This window comes from Amblyomma americanum, unplaced genomic scaffold (assembly GCF_052857255.1).
Source record: "Amblyomma americanum isolate KBUSLIRL-KWMA unplaced genomic scaffold, ASM5285725v1 scaffold_173, whole genome shotgun sequence".
NCBI classification, from domain to species: domain Eukaryota; kingdom Metazoa; phylum Arthropoda; class Arachnida; order Ixodida; family Ixodidae; genus Amblyomma; species Amblyomma americanum.
In genome coordinates, this window is record NW_027526645.1 from 67,697 (window position 1) to 90,221 (window position 22,525).

The 22,525-nt window shown below is 46.6% G+C and overlaps 1 protein-coding gene across 3 annotated transcripts in view; it reads right to left on the reverse strand.

The window, feature by feature from the left end:
* LOC144112473 (coiled-coil domain-containing protein 186-like) overlaps nucleotides 1-22,525 on the reverse strand; it is a 100,082-nt gene that overhangs the window by 27,575 nt on the left and 49,982 nt on the right. For all 3 annotated transcript variants that reach the window (XM_077645304.1, XM_077645305.1, XM_077645303.1), the window contains 6 exons: nucleotides 19,767-19,970; nucleotides 16,847-16,933; nucleotides 12,657-12,799; nucleotides 8,000-8,180; nucleotides 655-729; nucleotides 117-201 (listed from right to left, as the gene is read on the reverse strand). In XM_077645304.1, coding sequence (XP_077501430.1) covers nucleotides 117-201; nucleotides 655-729; nucleotides 8,000-8,180; nucleotides 12,657-12,799; nucleotides 16,847-16,933; nucleotides 19,767-19,970 — 775 coding nt within the window. The remainder of the gene's footprint in view (nucleotides 1-116; nucleotides 202-654; nucleotides 730-7,999; nucleotides 8,181-12,656; nucleotides 12,800-16,846; nucleotides 16,934-19,766; nucleotides 19,971-22,525) is intronic.

The window sequence follows — 22,525 nt, forward strand, 5'->3', positions numbered from 1 at the left end:
CACAATGACCAAAGCATGTGTTAAGGTTTCTTTTCCTCAAACAAAAGGCTTTTACTCATGACGAAGATGTCATAGAATCAGCATGGATGACTATAAAATATGGCCAAGAGCCTCACTTGTTTTGGTCTTTTCAGCCAGCTTGCGTGCTAGCAGCTGTGTTTCCTGCTGCCGTTGCTTCTGCTCAGATTCGACGCTAGATGCCTACATACAAAAGGACATCACACATCTCAATATACGTGAATATGCAATTGTACAGGAATGCACTAACATCTTGATTATTAGTTCAGTTTGGGTGCACAATTCGGTACTATAAAGGGTGTCTGCTAACAGCTTAAAAGCTCTTGGTAATCTGAACCCCCTAATATGGCCCTCAGCTTGTGACACAGAAAGCCGAAAATTTCAGACAATTAAGACTTAAACACACTAGATCCACACCTAAAGAGACTCCACTGTGCACAAAATGTAACACTCGAAATGCGAGGCTAATTATAACACCATCATGAAACTATTCGACATACCATGCATGACAATTAAAAATAAAACAAAAAGAACTAGAAGACGGTTTACAAATACACCAATTGCCACTTAGCTGAAGAAATACAGCACAAAAGTTGTATGCAGGAGTGTAAAAATGAGAAAAAGATAGCTGCTCACCAGCTCTTGATTCTGTTTCTTAAGCTGGGCAACCTCCTGCATCAGCTTGCTATTCTGCTCCTCCAGGTTCTGTGCCTGCATGAGTATCACATTTTTTTTTAAGGCATGCTATATTGAAAATAAATGATAGTGAAGCATTTCAGAGTAACCCAACTGAAAAGTCTACATGATGCTGTAAAGAGAAAATGACAGGATCCTCTGCCTGCAATTTCTTCACCAGGCTACATTTATATGTCCTCCAGGAGTGGAGATAGGCATGCCATCTGCACCACCCTTGCACTTATGATGTTATGGTTAACTGTGGTATGTAAGGAGGAACCCACAGCCACAGAGCAGTCTGCTCAAGTCCACAAAAAAATGCCCCCATGCATCCACAAAGTTTGGTGCATCACTGCAGGCCTGCACACTAGCCATCACATTGGGACTACACCGGGTGAAATTAAGACGAAACGCTTTGATTATAGTTGCCTACTGATTTTTCGGACTTGATGGGACCTGGAAAATGGTCTGAATAATCGGACAGTCCACAAAATCTGTGAACTTCAAAAAAAGTCATTTTTCTGCAAAAAACCACTCCCTGTATTCCGCTTGCAAGCAATAACACTGACTATCTCAGCCACAGTCATGCTTTCGTCATGTCACGACACCACGAAATGCAACACGGCCGCAGGTCTTCCGCGAACGAATGTATGCGCCACATGAGACAAGAACGGTCAGTTTGCACTGGCAACGACACTAGTGAAGACCGAGAGGTAGCCCACAGAAAGACGCGAGCGCCTCTGAACACACCCCCACCCCAACCCTGCTCCCGCATCTGCTGCTCCGTGGGTGGCGTCGTCCAAGCTGCGGCGAACGCTGCAGCCGCCCTGTTGTCCCATTTCCAACGTGGCTGCGCGCTCTTTGGAAGCCATCTCAATGGCAATGGACAGCATGCCATTAACTCGGAACGGCAACGAAGGAGAACGAATAGACCTATCCAAACCTATCCAAGCCAGTCCATCCGATTCACTCCGTGAGTATCTGCTGACTCCGTTTAAATCCAAGATGGCACCTTTCATGACGACGGACAACAGGCTGATGATAGCAATGCCCGCTCGAGTCTTTCGTTTGAAAAGCGATCTCTCGTTGGCATCTATTTTACTCTGAAAAATCGAACTTTTGAACTCCAGAGAGTACAAAATATCAGTCGTGAAAATGTACATGTTCCTATGACGTGTGCGATGGTTTTTCAGCGAAGTCTGAAATACTGTCTAGCCCAGTTATAGCGAAGCCACTTACAGCGAAATAGTGGTTATAATGAAGGAATTTTGATTTCCCATTCCCATTTTTGCATTTTCAATACAATTTGGGTCCGGTTTTAACGAAGCAAATAAAAGCGAGTCGGCAGATATAGCGAAGAGATTTCGTACTGACCAAGAAATACTCTATCAATCAGAACATTTTTACACCTCTGGGGCAAATTTTGCATGAAAATAAGGGCAAAACTTCAATGACATCAGCCTTCGCAGTGCCATCTGCTCTTTCGTGAAGCGAAAAGTGCTTCACTGCATTGCTTTACTCGTCGCTCTCGTGTTGCACCGTCACGTGGTGCCATCCTTGAACAGCGTCGAGCAGGCAGCGCTGAAGAAAAAAAAAGTAAAAAAGAAGAGAGACGATTTTTTTTTCATGATGTCGCAGAGAGCGGTTGACTAGGCCAATCACGGTTCTTGAATTTCTGTCTTGATTTTCGGCACACCAAGAGCTATGACGCGTGATCATGCGTGACTTCATTGTCGCTCATCCTGATGCCATCGCGCCTTCCTTTGTTCTGCTTCTTACCGCTGATATCTCATGACCCCCACCTTTGTCTGGACAATTTTCAGACAACGGACCTGCTCCATTATCCGCTTTCTCGGAACCCACTCTGACCGCCCCCTCTGAATTCTCGATTTCTCGGTTATGTTGAGTCTTGTGAGCTCCAACACCTCAACGGGGAAGAGAAAGGTGTTGTCTTTGAAGACGAAGCACCAAAATGTCAAAAAGAGTGATATTGCCGCGAATATTTGTAGTGTTTGTTCCTTCTTCAAATCTGCTGCCACACCGCTTTATCGCTTTGTTTGCGATGCAAGATGCGACTAGATTTATCACGATTGATTGCAGCCAGGCAGAGCTGATTCTACGTTGTACCGGAATGCTCTAGTTTAGGTTTGGTTTAGGGGGTTTAACGTTCCAAAGCGACCCAGGCTATGAGAGACGCCGTAGTGAAGGGCCCCGGAAATTTCGACCACCTGATTACTTTAACGTGCACTGACATCGCACAGCACACAGGCTTCTAGAATTTCGCCTCCATTCAAATTCGACCACCGCGGACAGGATCGAACCCGCGTATTTCGGGCCGGCAGCCGAGCACCATAACCACTGAGCCACCGCGGAGGCCCGTTCCGGAATGTTCTAGTAACTTTGCACGCTTTATCTCGAAAGTTTGCTATCAGCTTTAAATTGAGCACGGCCGACAGCGGCGGGCATTCTGTTAGACGACCGCTGAGCACGCTTGTAGCTTCGCCGCCGCCGCCGAGTGATTCAGTCCATTTTGGGTGCAAGTCAGCCCAATAAACAGTTTTCTTTTAGAAGACCTTCTGTCCGTCTTTATCGCTGCTTCGACTGCTGTCACCACTATGTGACATGTGGTGGAGGTGCTGGGTAGCCCTCCAAGTTCTGGACGCCCCCTTCAAGTCGTGAAGCCAGCCCACAGCACTTCGCACCCGAGGACGAGCCAGCCGACGTCTCCAGGAAGAGGAGCCTGAGTTCGGGACCCTGCCGGACCGCACCAGACAGCGAAAAGACGCTGCTACGAGCACCGCAACCTCGCCGAAGATGTCGACACCGATCATACTGCAGCAGCCGCAGGTGCCGCCAACTTTCAATGGATCCCTAGGTGAAGACCCTGAAGAATGGTTGGACCAATTTGAGCGTGTGGCGTCATTCAACAGGTGGGATAATGCGGCAAAAATTGGACACGTGTTCTTCGCATTGGATGGCTCCGCACGCACGTGGTACGAAAACTACAAGTCGTCCCTTACGACATGGGAGCTATTCAAGAGAGAACTATTGAAGGTATTCACCAGTGTCGTGAGGAAAGAAAGAGCCGAACAATTCCTCGAGCCCAGGATCCAGCTTCCGAATGAGCCCATCCAAGGTTACGTCGAGGAGATGAAGCGCCTATTTCGCCGCGCCGACCCCAAGATGACCAACGAAAAGAAAGTTCAGTTTTTATTGCGCAGCGTAAAAGAACAACTCTTTGGCAGCCTCGTCCGCCAGCCGCCAAAAACAGTCGAGGAATTCATGCAAGAGGCCTGCACGATTGAGAAGACCCTCGACGTCCGAGCTCGGCAGTACAATCGACCTTCCTCTGCTTGTGCAATCCGTTCAGACACGACGGCCACCACCAGCGACAATTTGCGGGAAGTTATCCGTGAAATCGTCCGAGAGGAGCTACGACGGTTACTGCCATCCTCCCCACAGCCACAAGCAGCGACTCTGATGGATGTGGTACGGGAAGAAGTGCAACAGGCACTTGGCACCCCGACGGCCACAGAACCCCAGGCCATGACCTACGCCGCTGCAGTAAGGACTCCTCAGCCCCAACGACAACCCCTGCATCCTGTCCGACATGAACAACTTGTTCCCGAACGCCATCTCCCTGCCCCCGCCCGCCCAGCCTACGATCAACGCTCAAGCCCCTGGAAATGCGACGCCTGGATGACTTCCGACAACCGGCTGTTGTGCTTCCATTGCGGTGAGGCCGGCCATATTCTTCATAACTGCCTGTACCGACGTATCGGTGTTCGAGGATTTGCCGTTAACACCCCACGACCACGCTTCGGCCAACGTCCGCAGGAAATCTACGAGTACCTGCATCGAGAGGAGTACACGCCGAACCGCTTTTCGCGCTCACCATCGCCGTCAACCTCGCGCTTTGCGTCGCCATGCCGCAGCTACAGTACGAGGAAGGTCTCCCAGCCCCCGTAGGGGAAACTAAAGAAAGCAACCTCTGGAGGTGGGGTTGCTCACGAGCGAAATGCCAAAGATCCCCCACCGACTACGCCCCATGAAGACGCTGCACCCGCGACGACGCATGAAGAACCTACACTCGCTACACCGACGCCGCACAAAATGACAACCCTGACACGACGCAAACTGCCTTCAAAACGATGCTGCCACCCGGAAAAGCTTTGACCACATGCCCTACCCGCGACTCGCATACGCGACGGAGCCGTGACCCGACGCCGAGAGCGACATGCAATGCAAGAGCCAGGACCTCAGACTTAGAAGTGACTATAGACGGCCGGAAAGTTACCGCTCTAGTTGACACAGGAGCCGATTACTGAGTGATGAATGGAACATTCACTGCGCAGCTGTATGAAATGCGCAGTTCACACTTTCAACAATAACCAAGAATGGAAGCAAGATTGAGGCTGTTCTCGATGACGATGTTGGCAGCGGTGACCGAAAGGGGATCTGGTGCACCACATACGGTGACGCAGAAGCCGCACTTTACAAGTGGTTCCTGGATGCACGATCAAAGGACATCCTGCTTAATGGATCCATCATGCTGGCGAAGGCCAAGGACTTGGGCTTCGCTCCTGGGCACGAAGACTTCCAGCCAGGAAATGGGTGGCTCCAGTGGTTCACAGAGAGGCACAACATTACGTGTAAAAACATCATCGGGGAGGCTGTGTCTGTTGACGAGGGATCCCTTCAGCACTGGATGGCCAAAAATTGCTATCAAATTCTTGCGCGTTCTAACGAAGACATCTATAACACAGATGAAACGGGACTGTTCTTCCAACTGTTGGCACCGAAGACTCAAGGCCAAAGCAAAAAAATGCATGGGAGAAAAAGCCAGCAAAAACTGGATCATGGTGCTGGTCTGAGTGAACACGAATGCTTCGGACAAGTGAGACTTGTTGGTCATTGGCAAAGCCAAGAATCCACACGGCTTCGCCAAAGTGCTCTCTATGCCAGTGACGTACGCGAATAAGAAGACATGAATGACGCGAGACATTTTTGGCAAGTGGCTCGCCGACTTCAACAAAGAGATGGTCCGAAAGAAGCGCAACATGCTGATGTTGCTTGACAACTGCACTGCGCATCACGTCAATGCACACTTGAGCGCTGCTGAGGTTTTGTTCCTGCCCCCAACCACTACTGCAGAGCTGCAGCCCATGAACCAAGTGGTTATTGACAACTTTAAGGTTCACTACCAGCGCCGAGTGATCAAGCGCCTCCTGATCAATGTTCGCACTGCTGACAATGTGGCCGATATGAAGACCCCTTTGGTGAAGGCAATCTTTGCAACCGGAGCCTGGAGGGATGTGAAGTGCCTGACCATCGCCCTCTGCTCAGAGAAAGCCAGCTTCTCCAGAAGTAGCAGCACAGACGCGGTGCCTGCTGGGGACGAAGCTGCTGCGGTTGACGTCACCACAACAGCTGATGGTATCACCAAGATAGCCTGCTTGGATCAGCTCTGGGAGTCCGCTAGCAGGATGGATCTTGTGCCTCCGGGTCTGGGCCACATGGGCTTTGTTCTCTCTGACGATGACCATGTTGTGACGGTGCACAGCGCCTCCAACAGCGATTGCGATGACGCTGGTCGTGCCCCTAAGCTGGTGACCTCTGCAGCGGCTGACACTATACGGATGTACCTCGTGAGTTCACAGCTCGGCTAGAACTTCGGTTCGTAGATGGACGACACTGAGGCCGCGATCCTGAAGTCTGCACTCGCGAAACATGTTCAGAGAACGCTCGACCCCTTTTTCCAGCGTCAATAAATAAATTTGCCCATATTTGCATCTTTTTTTTTCTTCTTCCATAGTCCAGATATACCGAAATAGCGGATGTAGTGAAGCAATTTCAGATTCTGGCGGACCTCGTTATAACAGGGCTAGACTGTATCATGCAAGTCCGAATTATTGGAGTCCAAAAAATCAGTCAGCCACTGTACTTGAACTGTGACACCACTTAAGTTTACCAGCAGCGGTGGCAGCTTCTGTCAAATGTCGTGCATTTCAAACAGGTGTAAATTATAGCCCCTATTCCCTATCACATTTGGTGGATGGCAGGAGGCTTCTGTGGAGCAACCTTGTACCCCCTCAGCCTCTAACTAAGGGGTGCTTGAGGGCCCTAGAGATGCTGCAGAGAGGAAGAGCGTCGCTGACAAATGTCCCCTCCGCCATGCCTTCGGGTGGAGGGTCATTATCGGATTTAACGAACCTTGTTGGGTGCCATGGTTGCCTACATAGGCATGCCGTAGGATTGACATCACATGAATAAGCTCTATAAGTGCTATCTACGGGTAAATGAACCTGAAATTTTTGGTTGTGAACCAAACTGAAAAAATATTTACTAGCTGAATATGAATACAAGTTATATATATTAAAAGCAAACACTTTTTCACAAAACACAGTAATGAAATGAAACAAATGCACTATAGCACACCGCTTTTACTTCAATTATTGTGAGCACAATTTATTTCGGCCATAAGGACTACCAGGCATTAAATACGGGAAGGGGAATCATGTAGTATTAAAAGTAATAAACTGTTTCGTAGGCTGATAACTTGTTTGATTGGTATATGGGGGTTTTAACGTCCCAAAGTGACTCAGGCTATGAGGGACACCATAGTGGAGTGCTCCAAATAATTTCGACTACCTGGGGTTCTTTAGCGTGAACTGACATCGCATAGTACATGGGCCTCTAGAATTTTGCCGACATCGAAATGCGACTGCCGTGGCCAGGATCTAACCCGGGTATTTTGGGCAGCCGAGCGCCATAACTACTGAGCCACCGCGGTGGCGCTAATAACTTGTGTATAATTCTTTGACTAACCTAAGTGTATACAGTGACAGTTTGGTTTAATACTCACAGTAAAAAAGGAGCCCACTGAATGTTGCCATGAATCACTGTAAGGTTGGCCAGACATCACATTACTGGCAGAGTGACGTCAGTGGTTGCTAATCGAAGGGCATGGTGCAGTGCACTGCTGGCAAAATGCAACTCAATGCACAATGTCTGCACAAAGTATTACAATTTATTATAACATCTTACAGGAATTAATGGCTGCAGAATTCATCACAGTGGAGTTATGTGCAGTCACACACTACATCGTCACTGTTTTTTTCAGCACCAAAGTGAGGCTTTGGTGCTCAAACTCTACAGCCCCACCTAAGATGATTTGGTCAAATGTGCAAACTAGAAGACCACCGCAGGCCGACACCATAAGATTGCACAACACACAGCTGACTGCATCAGGCAAATCATGTCTTTGCACAGACTGGTGTGGCAGAGATATTAAGCGTCAAGTCACCTTGAGTTCCAACAGGCTGTGCTCAGACTGCAGCTGGACACTCTTAGTGGTGAGGCGCTCTGTGAACTCGAGCAGTTCTCCCTCCTTGAGATGGCAGGCCTCCATGTCTGTCTGCATTTCAGCAGCTGACTGCCGCAGGCGCTCCACTTCCTGCTGTGAAGCGACCACCTTCTCTCGCTCCCTGAAAAGGTCACGATGCATATGCCAGGGTAGTGTGAATGCTCAAACTGACTGTCAACCAAACACTAGTATGTAAACACTCAGTTAATTCAGCAGCAGTTAATTCAGATAGTTAGCTTAACCATGACATTTCAACAATGATTTTTGATATCTTTGCTTGTGTGTTTCCTGTGTTTGGAACGCTTCCTATTTATTGCCCCGTTTGCAATCAAAGCTTCAGTTGTTAGTAGCGCTCGTGCTATCTTCACGCTACTGTATGCCTTTTTTTTTTTGCATTAGTTTGTAGTAATTTCCTCCAGTTTCATTTTCGCATCCTTGCACATTTCTAACGTGACAGCATTAGAAGCCTGATCAGGAAAAAAATGTGCCATTGGTCACACAATTCCCAGGACCAGGAGTAACGTCACCAGACCGAAAGCGACAACAATACACTTCGATTTATCTTCATTGTGTCCATGTTGCCACCTCTGGACACCTTCAGGGAAGCATATAACCACCAGATGGAGAACCCGAAGAGATGTTTGGTTGTGTGCAGACAGACGTGAAGGGGTCCACAAACACAACCATGAAAGAATGACACAAAACTTGATGTAAAGGCATCATCAGCTTCTAATGCTATTGTACTGCCCAACACATTATGTAATTAGGTGTCTCTGTGAGTTTTTCTTCTGCATTTCTGTTTGACACTATTCTTTCACAGACAACTTACTTCAAAGCTTAACAATTTAATACTGTCATTATTTGCTTTCTTTTCTGTTATCTCATACAGCTTGTATATAAAACCTTTTTAGTTTGCAGTGCTGTTTTGTTTTGCACATTCTTTTGTGCAACCTAACACAACTGTATAAGCATGCTTAATTACTTCGTTGAAATGCCTCAAACCTTTTATCTTTTCAATGAAAATTCAATGACTTACTAGGTTATTATTCTTCGGCAACAGCCTCAACACGTTCTGCTTTCACTAACATGCATGAGCTTGTTTTACCACTGTGCTGGCACATTACAACCGATGGCTAAATGATGACTGATACCTGTTGTATTGACAGCTTTCTGGACAGTTTATGATGACAGCATATCATCATTATTTTTGTGTTTGTTACTTTGTGTTTTGATACGACAGGTATGTGCCCATATAGAGACAGGCATGCGCAAAAATGAATGAGTAGCAAGTCAGTCTCCATATTGTGTTTGTGTATGCCTCCTAAATCCATGTGCTTGTACTGCTGGCTCTTTTCACTGGGCAGTACAGATGGCACTTAAGTATCTTATCTAGAATGAAATGTGTGATGCTAGGCTTTTGTATACAACACTGATTTGTCTAAGCCAAAGGAACAATACCACGCCCCTCTCTGGTAGTGCGAGAATGCAGCCAAAGTTGTATTATATGTAACATAAATTGATTGACTAAAACACCAAGGCTATGCATTCCAATCAAGGCAGAATAATCTTTCAGGCGATTCAGTCTTTGATATACTGCCAGCAGCATTCACACTTCCTAATAATAGCAAAAATTGGAGGATGCTTAAGCTTCGCCTTTCAGAGTGGAACGCGACAGCATGTTGCAGCACTGCCAGAGAGTCCACGGTACGCCATCCCCCGTTCGGCGCGAAGCCTTGCCCGTTTCACTGTGCTACATACGGTGAAATGGACGCGTGGAGCAGCAAACTATGTAGTGCAGTGCGCGTGCCAGCAGCAGCGCGCAGGAGGGGGAGCGACGGCTAGCCTCCCTCTGCGCGGTGACAGGACTAGCCTCCCAGCCAGGCTCAGCTCTAGTTGGGCGCAGCCTTCGGCAGCGCTCCCGCGCTAGCCTCGCAGCTGGGCCCAACTCTACTCGGGCAACGGCGGCGTAATGCCGTCGCGTCCTATCTGTTGGGGCAGTGGGGCACATTGCGAGGAGGAGGAGGAGAAGTGCGAGGAGGACAATTTTTCACTCACGGCCAACGCCGCCGACACCGGCTTTTCTCCTACACGACCTCCTTAACGCTATTGCGTTAAAATGGAAAGCTGGGTGAGTCAGTAACTAATGTGTCGTTCCTTAGTTCCCTCAGAGCAGGGCCCACTGTGGTCGGCGAGCGCTCGGTAGCGTACGTGATCACGGGGTGGGGTCCGGGTGGCTTTGAACCGTGTCAGCCGCGATTGAGTGGGGAGAACGTATATATCTCCCCAAGTCAACCCCATATCTAGCGCCCAACGTGGGGCCCACTCTTGGAACATAGGACGACTGTCAGTTCGGCTCAAGGAACGCTCTTTGTCCGGACTTGACAAGTGCTAGGTAGAGTGAATTTTGATCGCTAGAACCTGCGGCATGCTTTCTTGAGTGCGAGGTGTATTGTGCTGCAGCACGTTTGAACTTTTCGACATGCTCAGCACATTTTTCCCTGGAGTTTCTTTGCGAGAATCACTTGGTCTGCATCGAGAGAGCGCGAGGCCTAGCGCCCGCGGAGTTGCTGAGCCCGAAGCGAGTGAGTACGGAAGCCGCTAGGGTCGTCCGAGTTTTCTGTATATATTTTTCTCTGCTGTCTCTTTTTCGACCCTGGGAGTCGCGGCTCCGTGAGCCGGATGGCCTGGGGTCACGGGTGCCGCTACGAGCTCGCTGGTATTGCAGCTCGGCACCGGCGCTCCGACACCTTCCGATACAGTGGGCGCCGACCGCTCAGAAGCTGCTTTGTGCAGTGAGCGGGGTAGGACCACCCCACAAAGCTGATGTCTCCTCGCGGCTACGCGCACGTAACCCATTTCGGGTCTTTGTTGTGTTCACAGTCGTTGTCGGGGTGGTAGTTAGGCCTGAGGCTTTGCAGAGCTGCCTGCACCATGTTAGAAGAGACACGACCACCGGACTGTGTTGTTGAGAGGGGGCGCACTTTGCTGCCTGCCCGTTTTTTTTTCTTTTTTTGTAGCCTCGCACGAACTGAGCAGTCTCGTTCAACTCAAGAAAGGGCCTTATTCACTCGAACTTTGCGTTTGCACAGCCATCCGACACGTTTTGCTAGCGACGTAGGCACTGTGCCACGAGGCCCTTGCGGACGCCGTTTCCCTTCCCGTGACCTACGTTAAAGGCACGCCGAGAGCGTTTCAGCAATTTTGCAGATCCGGTGAAGCCACCCAGGCTTGCTGTGCGGTGCACATCGTCTCGCTGCCACCTGCTGCGATGGAGCAGCCTGTATCCTGTTTGTTTGCCGCATCCATCCGGGGCAGCTGTGGCGAGACCAGTCAGCACTGACCTCCGGCTCCTGTTGCCCAGACGACTACTGCAGAACCCTGGCCTGCAGTTTTCAAACCGGCCTTTCTTCGCGGGCCTGCGGACACGGTAGTCTGCGGGCCATGCGAGTCGTCCCAGCGGAGAGCTTCACGCCGCCTTCGGAACCCCACGGAAGTCTGCGTGGACGCTTTCGGCGTGACCTCCGCTGCAAGACGTGCCTCAAGGACATGAAGACCAGGAGACTCCTCCATAGCATGTACTTTCAGATGTGTGGGTCTAATTAAGGTTGGGGGGATGTGGGGAGCTGTCCTGCAGTCCCCTGTGTTTGCTTTCCCGCGAGGCACCGTGCAGCAGCAGCGTCGCCTTGAGGAAGAGCACATTCCCTTGTAAGTTACATCAACTGGCAAGAGAGGGCGCGAGCGTCACAGCGCGAGAGACTGCTTGCACCCCACGGGCGGGAGAGGGCATATGGCGCTTCGGCTGGGATCGTCGGCGCGAGCGGAAGTGTCACTCGTGGCTCCGCTCTTCGCCAGCGGGGCGAGGAAACGACGGGGAGACTCGCTCCTGTATCTCATCCCGTCCGGCCTTCGGAGTATCCCTTGCCCTAGCGTGAGCAAAAATTCGCTCGCAACCTTGCTGGTGAGTCGGACGACCTTGATTCATTAGCGTACCTTGTTGCTAGCTGGCGTTATTGTTTCTGTAGCAATAAATGCCTGTTTGTGTCAGCCAATGTGTCGTTCCTTTGTTCCCTCAGAGCAAGGCCCACTGTGGTCGGCGAGCGCTCGGTAGCGTATGCGATCATGGGGTGGGGTTCGGGCGGCTTTGAACCGTGTCAGCCGTGATTAAGCGGGGAGAAACTATTTATCCCCCGATTAAAACCTCACAACTGCTAGCATGTAAATGCCAAGAATGAAAACCAATTGGCTAACCTTGCAAACAGGCAAACAAAACTGCATAACACAAACACCAATAGCAATAAAAGCTGTCTCTTACGGCTGCAGGTACCACAGAATTATCTAACGGAAAAGTACGCATCAACCCTAGAAGACTGGGTACATATAAAGACTTTAACTTAGCATTAGGTGCACCTTAATGGTATGTTCAAAATTAGTAAGAATTCATACTGCTCCTTATTTTAAATAGCTGCCTTTTTCAGGAGCCATTTTCATTGCAAGCAAGTGGTTGCTCAGCACAGGGATGTCATGCACAAGGATGTCATGAAGTTTGATGGAAAGCGCAGTGAATGGCTGCAATCTGTACAAGAGCAAAGAGGCTTACCTCTCCAGCTGTAGCTCAACATTCCTCTTCTCGTCAAGCTTCCCATTCAGGTCCACTATCTCCTGCTTGAGCGCGTTGAGCTTTTCCTTGAGCTTACTTAACGTCTGCTCGTAATCAAGGCGCTCTTTCTCCAGGTTGTGTATCTGTATGCCAAACATGCAAGAATTTGACTTCCTCATCTGCACACTAGATTTAATTTTTATGAAACACAAATCGTGCTAAAACTTTGTTTTGAGCTAGTCTCACATTATTAACAACTCATTCTGAAATAGGTGATGATGCACGAGGAGAGAAAGTGCCAAGAGCTTCAAACACCAGTAAATTATAATCTGAAAGTAGGCACTACATTTTATCATTCGGCACAGGTGAAGAGGGGATGAGGGTCTTAAAAACTTGGTTTTTATTTGTCAACTTAACTTACGGAAACTTGGCACGCAGGTGTATCATAAAATGATGATTTCCAATATGCATTTAAATTTCAAATATTTCACTTAGAAGGAGCTATATTGCAAAATGACATTCCAATTAGAACATTCCTTAAGACACTTTACGATAATTTCTCAGTTAAAAACAACTTTTCTAAGAATACGTAGACATTTCCAAAGGCCCACTGTGCATCCTAAAGCTTTCCTTTTTCATTTAACCACGACAGACTATCAATGAGGTGAAATCTGGGCTAATTACTGCCACATTGTTTTTTCTTACAGACTGTTATTTACGATCAAAAAAATGACTTTATAGGCATTTTGTTAGCTTTAAGATGTGCGGTTGGCCTTTCCAAATGTCTACTTATTCTTAGGCGTTTTTTTAACTGATAAATAACCATAAAGGCCAGTAAGAAATGACGTAATTAGGATATTTTATTTTGCCATATATTTCCTTCCAGGCGAGACACTTGAAATCTAAATGCATATTTTTGAAATCAGCATTCTAAATTATACCTGCATGCTAAGTTTCAGCAGGATATGTTAACAAAAAAAAAAAAATTAAGGCCCTCACCCCCTTAACAATATCATAACTAAATGGCAATACTTTCAGAGTACTCTAACCACTAGTGAGTACGGGGTTCCACCTAAAGGCACCTTTCTATCCTTACAGAGACTTTACGATAATTTCTCAGTTAAAAACAACTTTTATAAGAATACGTAGACATTTCCAAAGCCCACTGTACATCCTAAAGCTTTCCTTTTTCATTTAACCACGACAGACTATCAATGAGGTGAAATCTGGGCTAATTATTGCCACATTGTTTTTTCTTACAGACTTTGTTATTTACGATCAACAAAATGACTCTATAGGCATTTTGTTAGCTTTAAGATGTAAGGTTGGCCTTTCCAAATGTCTGCTTATTCTTAAGCGTTTTTTTAACTGATAAATAACCATAAAGGCCAGTAAGAAATGACGTAATTAGGATATTTTATTTTGCCATATATTTCCTTCCAGGTGAGACTTGAAATCTAAATGCATATTTTTGAAATCAGCATTCTATAATATACCTGCATGCTAAGTTTCAGCAGGATATGTTAACAAAAAAAAAATTAAGGCCCTCACCCCCCTTAACAATATCATAACTAAATGGCAATACTTTCAGAGTACTCTAACCACTAGTGAGTACGGGGTTCCACCCAAAGGCACCTTTCTATCCTTACCATATGGAGTGAATGTTCCAACAAATTTGTCATGCAATGAGCCGTCCACAGAACAAGAAAAAAAGGAATGAAATTCTTACTTCCTAAGTCAGAGTTGAGCAATGAAACATGCTGCAAAAGACTGAACAAATGCATAACACCAGTGTTGGCAATAAGCCTTGTAACGACCACAGTAGAATAGCAATTAACACCGAACGTCAAGCAACGTTCCCAAAACAAGCAACACTGTTGCGACTCAACTTGTAATGCTAACTAGGCATGGAGCACCAAAAAGCAAGCACCATATTCGCACGCATACACTTCGTTGATGTGGCACAGTATGGCAAAACAGATTGTTCTGCTTTCCAACTGCCAAGCCACGCTGGAAGGCTTATATATATTCTTTTCTTTGCTGTACTGATCCAAGTTTTTCCTTGGGTCATTAAGGCACAGGATTTCAAGGACATGCTTTAATTTCTGAGGGCACACAAAGTGCTAAATGAATACCATTAATATTGTACGTAGCCAAACTGCGTCTCGTTCAATGTGACCGACAACATGCTGCACTTTGACAGTGTTTGACCTGCACAACTGGGTACACAACCAGATAAGCTACAAGCAGGGTTCTGAGTTTTTAAAATAAATTTGAGAGAATCCAAGCACCATTTGCTTGCAGTAGGAGAATTGCCAATTCGAGTTACCCAATAAATTTTCAATACTGAAATTCTGAAACAGATATATGGCAGGACTTTTTTTTCTATTAAGGAATGTGAAAAATTCGGGCTTTCATGTTGCATGCCCCCGCCCCCCATCCTCGCCATACTACAGAAATTTGCAGGCAGAAAACTTGTTGGCAGCCCAATGTTTTAGGCGAATTCCCCAAGGTGGAGTAGATTTGTAACAAGGGAGTAATCACACATTAGTATCCACCCAAGTGCACTTCCACAGCTTCCTCAGAAGCTTCGTAGTTGAAGAAAAATTTGTCCCCCTCCTTGCCACACCATAAAAATCAGCAGACAGAAAACATGGTGGCCTTGCTAGTCTACAGGAATTATGTACTGCTGGTCGCAAAATGCATTAAGACAGGATGGCCTGCAACACCAAGCTTGTTGTCATAATGTGTAGAAATGCCTCTGTGCAAGGGAACTACCTTATTTATTTGGAAGCTCTGACAAAGCAGAGACAATACACACAAATTAAATTTGAATGGAAAAGTATGAGCTGATTTCTAAATTCTGGGGATAAGCCATGACAACGTTACTATTATGGGGTCTAATCACACTACAGATGCCATGTAGTGTTTCGAACACTGTTCAAGGCCCGCAAAAATGAAAAAGACAATAGAGAATATTTTTAATGCGGTGTCCCAAATGTCACTGCTGGGCCCTAATCATAGTTCAACCACTGACACTACCTAGTTAGCAACAGAGGTGTGCATGGTCCTGTGAACATCATTTTGATCCTGTCAAGATCAATTACATTTTGGTCGGTGAGCCCTTGGAGCATTTCGGTTTCTGCCAGGTGGACGAAGTCAATTTCAGAGATTACGCGTCGGACTGCGTTGAGAGATCGGTGGGGATCATGGAGACAGGAATGTCCCCTATAGATGCAATGTTTGAGAGTTTTCAAGTGCTGAATACTGTTGCGCAGTTCGAGCAGTAAGTCGTCCCTGGCCAGTTTTGATACTTAGTAGCCAGGGCCCAAGGCATCCGTTAAACATTTAGACACAAGGAGGCCTCTTTTCAAAGAGTGATAGTGTCTGGAAAGGGGGGGGGGGAGCCATAAGAGGTATGTATGATTCGGCCACGGTCGCAGCCACCCACCATGGAGCCCAACGAGGGGACGGCACAGGAACTTACAAGCAAGCCCTGCCCACGCCAGCTGTACTCCCTAACTATAACCAAATATGACAAAGACGAAACACAGAGTAGTTCACCACACAAGGTTAACCCTTGTCGCCAGGAAAAAGGAAAAAAACAAGAAGTGAGTAAGGGGCCAGGAGAGTTGTGAGAAAAGGTTAGGAGAGTGAAAGATAGAGGGGAGGATAGGAAAAGACGACTGCTGATTTCCCCGGTTGCGTCAGGCCGGAGGTGGTGTCTCTGGGAAGCTGGGCCAAATGCTCAGCATCAGCTCAACCACCAGGATCCCCTTTTCCCCAGGCACGGCTGAGCCATGCACAGCTAAGTGCAGGTTCTCAGGTCTGTGGTGACACTGCTCACCGTCATCCCCCTGCGAGGATGTCCCTGCAGATGCTTGGGAACCAGTGGTGCCCGACTCAACTTGCCAATATCTGCATGTTGCAGATGCCCTTGCAGGGTTCTGTGCACAAAGAAAGTGCTGACCAGGCTTTACAATGCACAGTGATTTGCATTTTTCATGTATGGGTAAAGGTGAGTATGGACCGCCATCAAAAAGATATGCAATGCAAAAAAAGGTTTAACTGGCAAAATATTTCAAATCCATCTTCTATTTGAAACCTGGATAATAACTGATTTTGCATGTCCTGATCATGCCAAAGAAATGATAAATTGACTGCATTATTTTACAAGCAAAGTCTCTTACTTTAATAGTGAGGCCATTGTTTTCATCAATGCTCATCTTGTGCTTCTTCTTGAGTGAGTCCAATTCTTGCTTCATCACGTGGTACACCTGTAAAGATGTGGCATACGTCATCACTTACAGGTGCGGCCAAAATATTATGGAGCACGTGCCGCTGTTTAAATTTTTCTCGCGCGTTTCGTAGAGAAAATGTGATGGTTCTTGTTCCTGCACCAGCAGCATGTGCTAACATACAGGAGAAGTGCTTCTTAACTTTGGTTAAGTAAGACATAACAAGAGCTGATCACCGAAGCATGCTTCATATTATTATAACCGGGACTGTACAATGCTGGGTGGGTGGGTGGGTGGTTGGGTGATTAAGCATTCTGAGCACTCATGCATGTCTCTTCTTTGCCCCTTGCCTTGTCTGTTGTGCCGTTCTTAGCTCGGAATGGTACATTTCGTTGGTGGCCTGACCAACCACCGCAACAAAGCCTACTGAATTGCAACAAACTCCTTGGCTCTAGTTTGGTTTGGTTTGGTTTATGGGGGTCTAACGTCCCAAAGCGATGCAGGCTATGAGAGACGCCTCAGTGAAGGGCTCCGGAAATTTCGACCACCTGGGGTTCTTAAACGTGCACTGACGTCGCACAGCACACAGGCCTCTAGAATTTCGCCTCCATCGAAATTCAACCGCCGCGGCCAGGATCGAACCCGCGTCTTTCGAGCCAGCACCCGAGCGCCATAACCACTCAGCCACCGCGGCGGCAAACTCCTTGGCTCTGAATGCTCTTTAAAAATTAAGAGATGCATTCCACAGTACAGCAGCTACAGAGGACACCATGATACTGGTTCCCCATACTCATGCATAACGAATGCCTTCATGATGAAAGGTGACAAGCATGGGATGATGTCAAGTTTCACCATTGGCGCATCTCTGTCATGCATCTTCGCAGAAAGCATACGGCACATTTCATTGCCAGCTTTGTACACCAGCAGCTAGCTGCAGTACAGCCTTTAAAAAGATGATGAGCAAACTATACAGGGCAGAAGTGCATGTTGAGGACTCCTTAGGCAATGTAAGCCAAAGGATTGCAGCTTCAAAAGTAGTGGAAATGAATGTAAACATGGCTCCACAATGCATAACAGCATTACAATTTCACTGAAGTGAATTTCAACTGTGGCTATATGTTGCAGATTAAGCTACGTTAGACACCGTGAGGCATTCCAACAGTGTTCCAGACCTTTAGTTTGTTAATTACATCAAAAACTGAGAAAAATGGACGAAAATGAAGAAAGAACTTGTGCAAACCACTGTTCGCTCATACTCATCTCACACTGCGCACTAGTGTGAACAGTAAATACACCTCCTGGGAGGTAATATTAAAATGGATGAATCATTCATTTTAGACACACTGGCTCCAGGACACTGGCTTAACCAGCAGTTCATGTCTCTAGCCACACCATCACTATTAAATAATTTCAAGCAGACAGCCTTTCATCACCAATAACTCCTCCACCAAAGTTTGCAAGAAACTGTCTCAGATGACATCACAAGCTACCGTCATTAAAAGAGACTTTCTAATGTAGGAAGCTGCCTAACTGAGCAAGAAATGCAGTGGTCTAAAGATTTTGGACTGCGCTTTTTCTGAAGCAAACAGACAATGAAAACGAAAATGTTTGATGCTGTGAAACAGGTCAGCAAATAATATGCAAGCATCCACTGGCTAGCTTCATAATGCTCTGATAAATTTTGGTATATGCAAGAGTCTTCTCGGCCACATTTAAAGCATGTGATGTCAACAGGCAATGAGAGAGACATTTGCCGTCAGTTTCAGCTAGAGGCAATTCATGCTACCAGCTATTATCTACAGCAGTTCCTAGCAAATGAGTCCTATGATGAAACAAGATAAGAAGTCTAACTTCTGCATTACTTAACCCTACTTGTAAAAAAAATCTTCACACAATGTTTTAAACCTTGCCTAGCTAGCTGCCATGAAGCAGACTTGTTCACTGGCTGCGAACCAATATGTCTCAAAATAAAAGAAACAAGTTAAGCACAAGCTGAAGTGCATCGTTACAGGCGGCTTCAACCTGGTGAACAATTTTTGGTGCTATTGTTTAAAAAAGAAAAAGGGACCACATGGTAGTGCAACGTCAACCAACTATAAGCACTAATGAACAGCCGGGTGCAGCCTGGTGCCAGAAAACAAATGGTTTGCTTGCAACTCATCGACGGGCTACAATTCTTACACAAGCAAGAACACAGAAATTTTTTATCCACAGTAACGCGCTAGAAGCTGTTAAGTGATATGCATTAAAGTGCTAGTTATATGGACCATCTAATTTTGATAGTTTTTCAAAAGAAATTCTGGGACAATAACAATAATAAAAAATTGGAGGGGACACACAAGTTCCACTTTAAGTGTACGACGTGATAGCATCAATGGATTAATGCCCCTATATGCAGAATTGGTCATTCTCCACTTTGCATTCACAGATCCCTGGGAGTTCTCATACCTCTCCTGGCAAGGCCAAGCAACAGTTAAGCGATGCGCCACTGCCCTGCGATGGCAGGCGCTCACAGCGGTGGGGCTTGTGCGACCGAGGTTGCTCTTCCCGAGCAACCTCTCGCGACCATTCATTAATTTAACTGCCATCTGCCATGGTGGTCTGTTTGTTCACAATCAAAGGGACAGGTTGTGATGATGCCACAAGGTCACGGGACTTAGGTGGCCCACCTAGGTTGCTTCTCAGGTAATTTTTCGCTCACATTGCCAATGATGCAAACGCAGATGCTGCCGCCGGATTTTCAGCAGAATGGGAGCCCTAATGTTATCGCATTAAGACTCAGACCTTAATAAATGGGAGCGGTTGCCATGCCATGAGGCCATACTCATAGTCGGACACCACGGCCAGCTCAAGATAGTGGGCAAGTACTTACCTCTTCTTGGCTTTCCTTCTCCATTTTTTGCTCCTCAAGTTCAGACAGTTTTTCTTTGAGCTGATGATCCAAGGAGACAGACTTGATCTCCTCAGCCTCCTGGTAGCGCCGAATCATCTCCTGACAGTCACGCCGCACCTGCTCTGCCTCCTCCCGTAGGTCACGCAGCCGCAGCTGTGCCTGCTCCAGCTTCGCTTGTGTCTCCTGCCGCGCAGCAACGTGTGCAAGAACAGCAAGCAGAACATACAATCTGACACCATTTAACTAAAGTAGTTTAGCTGATGCCCAATTTTGGCAGCACATGACATGCTAGTTCAGCATTGGGAAAAATAAGTAGCTCTGTTCGAGATGTAACCACCGGGAATTAAGTCTTGGTTGCCGGATATTTTGTGATCTAATGCTCTCAGGGCCAGCATGCATCATCCCATCCTTGCCTCCCAGTAGAAAATCTGGTCCAGCAGCTTCTCAGGCAGCCTTTTCATAGCTCGAAGAAAATTTTTGGCAGCCCACACTAAACTCCATCAACTCCTGACTTTTCAATGACGAAGCCTTAAGATTTTGTGATTCAGTTCTACAAACATTCAAGGTGGTTTCACTTCACTTTGCTCACTTTCGTAAAAGCTAGGACCTTAATAATGACTCTCCTTTGTGGGGCGTCGCGGTTACGTAGGGAAAGCGGATTTACCCCCAGTTTTAATCCCACACTTTCTAGCGTCAGAAAAAAAAAACTGAATTTTTGATTTACAAGCTCTGTAGTAATACAGTGTGCACTGGTGGCAACCAATGATGTGGTGAGTGCCTATAATGACAAACTGAAGTGATATTCATAGCAAGTATTGTCGGTTGGAATGTACAGCTTAACTATATCGTATTTACTTGCATAATGAATGCACCCCCTGCCTAGGGTGTCAAAAAGTGAAACTGTTTTTCCCTTGCATAATGAACACACCCCTTCCTTTTGGTGTGCAGTTTGCTGATAACTAGCAGCTGCTCTTTTCTGAACACCGAAAAACCTATGCAATAACAGTGCCATCTGTTGAACGTCAAGCCTACTATACTTCACCCTACAGGACAAACTTGTTGCGGTTGGGCTCCGCACTGAATGCTATCAGTTGTGCTAGAGTGAACTCGGCATATGCTCTCTGGGATAGAATTATGAGCTGCAATGCAAGTTATACGTGCGGGGTTAAGATAAACTTTGTCGACTATGCTCTCAAGCAAAGAAGCTATGCTGAAGAGCGCGTTTTATTTCCTTTAAGAGGAAAGTCATACTGGATGAAGTATTTTTCCACCAGACTGTTTTTTGTCCCATTTTCACGACTTCAAAATTTTTTTGTTGAATATTTTACCCCATCCACACACACATCCAAATGTTCAAACATTTTTTTTTAAAAGTGCATTCATTATGCGAGTAAATATGGTAATTGATGGCTGCTTTTACACACCCAGTAATTTGGCCACGGCACAAGGTGCCATTCAAATTCTCCGGTCTCCCAATATTTTTCACCCAGAATGGAAGTAGGTGCACTTTTGTGGATTGTTTTAAAAGACGTGACCAGTAATTAATCTTGAATAAGGCAGACAGTAGAACCGTTTGGTTTTTAAAAAAATCACATGGCCATGTATCGCACTGGAAGCATTTTTGGATACTGAAAATAGAAATGTTCTTGCTCCAATCCGTACTCATCCACTGTTTGCGCTCAACCATTTTTTCCACTCGCATAGAATGACACCAAATGAAATTCATTGCTACTCGAGTATGACATGAGGCGAGTCTGTTGTGGACATGAAAAATAAGCATGGTGGGTAGGGCAGTTTAATGAAGACTGAACAACGTGTGAGGGCAAACCGAAAGGCCTTTGGACAGCAATCAGCCAGTTCAGTGATAAGATATTTCAAGTGGATGAAAAATAGCCATTACTGTTGGCACTGTCGTATGATCTGCACCACCGCCACTTCCAGCCTAGTTCTGCAAATGCTGGCTGATGAGCAGAGGGCTTCACGTCACTGTGTCAGGCAATGTTGACATGCGATGATGGTACTGTCATGTGGTGGTGACGGAGTCCAGCAAGCAGCAAGATACTGAAAAGGCTTCCTAGGGAAACTGTTTATTAAGCTCACTAGCGCCCACAAAGAACAGACAACTCGGCGGTAGCGATAGCAACAAATGTATTCGACAGTCATCGAAGAACAGACTCATCGCCGCTCTCAGCCACACTCAATTTAAAGCTCATGAAGAATATGCGAGATAAAGTGCAGTAATTGTCTACAAAAATCCCAAACAACAAGTGGAGTGGGCCTTGAACAACAAGTGAAGTACAGCTTGGGTAAGCTTGGCCATAAATGCCACCTGTGATGAAAACATGGGAGCACCGTGGTGAAGGAGGAGAGTATAGGTAAAGCCGAGGTGGCCAGCTATGAATGATGCTTCCTTTTCATCAACTGTCATAATGTGTGAGACATAGATTCTATTTTTCAATCTTGAAATCAAACGGCATTACTGAAACCAAACAGCATTATGCTAAATGGAAGCATGCAAACTCACCACCACCAAAAAATTCTAGGTTACTGCCAGTGGTGCACAAATGATGGTTGTCATTTTTTGAGAGAGCGACTGGGGTGGATTTAAGGGAAAAGAGGAGATGCAACTTTGCCTCCCTGAAGCGAGAAGCTTTACAAAGAGAAACCGGACTTGCTCCCATCTTTCACAGAAGAAAACTAAAGAAATGCATGAAGAACACCCCCCCCCCCCCCCCTCC